Below are 3,837 nucleotides of genomic sequence, written 5' to 3'. Positions count from 1 at the left end.
CTGTCCTGGAACTCACTTTGTAGACCAGCCTGGCCTCGAACTCAGAAATCTGCCTGCCTCTGCCTCCCAAGTGCTGGGATTAAAGGCATGTGCCACCACACCCGGCTCCAATATTTTTTTTAAACAAATAGACCCCGAATATGGCACGCATGTCACTGCTGTCTGGGTTTTCACGTGCTCTTCAGGGGAAAAGCAAGTGCCTGAGTGTGGACAGAGGTGTGCTTTAACAGCTCTTAGGATACGGGAGGGACGGCAGTGAGGCCCCAGAAGAGAACACTTCGAGTTTTGGTCTGGCAGCAGTGGGGTTCTGTAACTTTCAGATCTCCTCAATATTCCCGGGGGCCTAACATGAGGTTCCCAACACCCTCAGGTGCTACCTGATGCTTAAGAGAACAAACTCTGAGAATTTCGAGGGCCCCCGAGTGTCAATGAAGGGACCCCATCCCAATGTGTACCGCTCTCAAAGTGTCTTGGCCCTCAAAGTGTCTTGGCCGTTCAGGGTGCGAATGCTGTAGACAAAGGGAGCTGTTGAGTCTTCCAGAAGGCACCCACCACAGAGGTTGCTGAGTGGTATTAAGAAGCCACACCAGGGTTGGAGAGATGGCTCAGTGGTTAAGAGCACTGACTGCTCTTCTGAAGGTCCTGAGTTCAAATCCCAGCAACCACACGGTGGTTCACAACCATCTGTAATGAGATGTGATGCCCTTTTCTGGTGCATCTGAAGATAGCTCCAGTGTACTTACTTAGATATAATAATAAATAATAAATAAATCTTTAAGCAGGAGGGAGTGGGGCCAACCAGAGTGAGCAGAGGTCCTGAATTCAAATTCCCAGCAACCACATGATGGCTCATAACCATCAGTACAGCTACAGTGTACTCATATACAGTAAATAAATAAATATTTTTAAAAAGAAGCCACACCAACCTGCAGATTTCTGGAACTTTCTCTAGGTCTGGATGAGAAAAACCTCTTGGGTAAGACTTATAAATGGTCCTTTACAGCTGGGTGTGGTGGCATGTATCTGCAAGCCCAGCTCCCAGGAGGCTAAGGCGGGAAGACTGAGAGTCCCAGGCCAGTCTGGGCTATATGTCCAGACCCTGTCTCCAACAGCAACAACAAAAAGAAGGCAGTTTCCAGAAGGAAAGTAACCCAGTTTTACAAGACCTCAGCAGCGTGTGCTCAGACCCCACTGTTCATGAGAGGTTAGGAAATGGGCACACAAAACCTACAACTCACATTCCCTCCAAGGCGCGCTCCTTCTTCTGTCAGGAGAGAGCATCTAAATGATACTGAGGGGGCTGGGTGAGGTTAAGAGCCCTTAGACAGTTCAGATACCAGCACCCATGTTGGGCAGCTTACAACTGTCTTGTAACTCCAGCTCCAGGGAATCTGATGCCCAGTTCTGGCCCTGGCAGACACTTGGGTGTACGTGCATACTCACATGTGGACACACACACATACACACAAAAGACAGGGACCCAGATAGTCTCAGATCAGTTCTTGTTCATAGCACAAGGCAACAAGCACTCATTGATACTGCAAGTGGGTAACAGGTCACAAGTCACAGCACACAAGTCACACCTGAGGGCCTGGGCTTGTGCCTGGGACCTTGCTGAAAAGCCTTCAGGTACCTGATGGTACCTTTCTCTAGATTCATAGTCCCGGTCAGGCACCAGGCTGGTTCTGCCATTGACTCTCTGTCTTAGTTAGGTTTTATTGCTGTGAAGAGACACCATGACCAAGGCAACTTCTATAAAGGACAACGTTGCATTGGGGCTGGCTTACAGGTTCAAAGCTTTAGTCCATTATCATCATGGTGGGAAGCATGGCAGCACACAGGCAGAACTAGGGCTGGAAGAGGAGCTGAGAGTTCTACATCTTGATCCATAGGCAGCAAGGAGGAGACTGTGTCTACACTGGGTGGAGCTTGAGCATAAGTAAGACCTCAGAGCCCGCTTACACAGTGACACACTTCCTCCAACAAAGCCACACCCACTCCAAGGCCACACCTCCTATACTAATGCCAAGTCCTTATGGGCCAAGCATTCAAGCACATGAATGTGCCTATTCAAACCACCACCCGCTCCAAGCACAGTTACTATTGGTCTGCAGAGGGACCTGGTGCCACAGGGATGGCTCAGAAGATAAAACCATTCACTATTCATTCCGAGTGACCTGAGTTTGATCCCTGGAACTTGCATAAAAGTGGAAGAAGAGAACTGACTTCACAAAGCTGTGCTCTGACCTCCACTCGTGCATCATGGTATTTATGTACGCATGTGCTACACACTTATACACACACACACACACACACAAATTAATTAATAAAACAAAAGGAATTAGCTTTTTCTATTATGTGGGACAGCCCTGGGTATGAAACACACACTGGTGAACCAGTGGGCAAGGCAGGCCTGACTCTGAGACCTGGTGCTCAGGGCATGCCCCTGCAGTCAACCCACCTCCCAGAAGCTGGTATTGGGCAGCTTTTCCTGCTCCTGGAAACAGGAAGCCATCTTCACTAAAGTCGGCACAATATTCTGGCCTGGATAAAATTCTTGGAGCCTTGTATCTGCATGCTCATCTGCATATATTTGCATAAGCACCTCTTCTGTATTCAGAAGGATTGCTCTCCTTGGAGTCAGAGCTGGAGAATGTGTTGCCCTGTGGTGAGTGACATCTGGAGAATCCCTCCCACTGTGGACCTATACCAAAAAGAGTCACTCGAGGGAGGTAGGTATTGGCTCAGTGCATACTAGTGCCTCAGTGACCCTCTGGCTCTTTAGGACATGACCCCTGTGCACCCTCCAACCACCTTCAAGACCTGGAAATGTTCCTTGCTGCTATGAGCTCAGGTTGCCAAGGAGTGTCACGAAGACTTGGCTGTTTCCCAGGGCTGCACACAGAATTGTGGTGGATTCCAGCTTTTCCTGCATTGACAGGGAGACTGGCAATCCAGGGATCCAACCTCCTTGTCCCTAAATGCTTTGCAGAGCCACACCGAGTACATGGCAGTGTGTGGCCAATCTCGGGTCATGACGCTTGAGAGAGAGAGAGATGATGGACATGCACAGCTGTGGATGCAGAGGAGGAGGGCTCAGGAGTGACGGGGACTAGGTTCTGGCTTCGTTCAGCTGTGTCCATGGGACCAGGTGCCCTTCTGTCTCTGCCTCTAGGTGTGCACAGCCTTTTCTGCAGAGTTCGCTAAGTTCAACCACGTGAATCTGCACCACGTTTACACCAACGTGGTGGGGCTGGGCGATTCAAGCACGTGGAAGGCGCCTCTCCTCAACCGCTACGTCTACATGTTCCTTGGGCCGCTTTTGGTCCCCATCGTAACGCCACTGGTAGCTCTTGGTGAGTACTGGATTTGAGTGTCCTGAACAGACTTGCCCTGCCAATCCCTCTCTGCTTCCTTCCTGGCTTTGTGGCTCCTGCTTGTGAACATAGCGGAGAGTCACAGGTCAAGACTGTCAAAGACAGCCAAGCTAAGTGGGGGTGGAAAGAACCTCGGGCCGCTCCAGGTCAGTTCTTCACTTACTGGCTGGTGACCGGGAGTAGGTAATCTGACCTGCCTGCCTCAGGTTCTTCACTTTGTTCAAGGAGAGTGTGAAAACACATGGAGACCACAGATGACAGAGTGTGTGTCAGGGCTGGAGAGATGGCTTAGATGGTAAGAGGGCCTTCTCCCTGCTGTGCCAGAGGCTCAGACCTCAACTCCTAGCATGCATACTGGGACGCTCACAATCCCCTGTAACTTCCAGCTTCAGGGGGAATCAGTTAATCCCTCAGGCTTCCATGGGCACCAGCACTTACACACACACACACACACACACAC

At 50.3% G+C, this 3,837-nt stretch overlaps 1 protein-coding gene across 1 annotated transcript in view; it reads left to right on the top strand.

Moving 5' to 3' along the window:
* Fads6 (fatty acid desaturase 6) overlaps nt 1-3,837 on the top strand; it is a 14,067-nt gene that overhangs the window by 7,788 nt on the left and 2,442 nt on the right. Inside the window, exon 3 of the mRNA XM_021175986.2 lies at nt 3,176-3,356. Within this exon, the coding sequence (XP_021031645.1) occupies nt 3,176-3,356 (181 nt within the window). The remainder of the gene's footprint in view (nt 1-3,175; nt 3,357-3,837) is intronic.

The sequence above is a fragment of the Mus caroli genome, chromosome 11 (assembly GCF_900094665.2).
Source record: "Mus caroli chromosome 11, CAROLI_EIJ_v1.1, whole genome shotgun sequence".
Lineage (NCBI taxonomy): Eukaryota > Metazoa > Chordata > Mammalia > Rodentia > Muridae > Mus > Mus caroli.
This window is presented reverse-complemented; position numbering and strand designations above follow the sequence as displayed.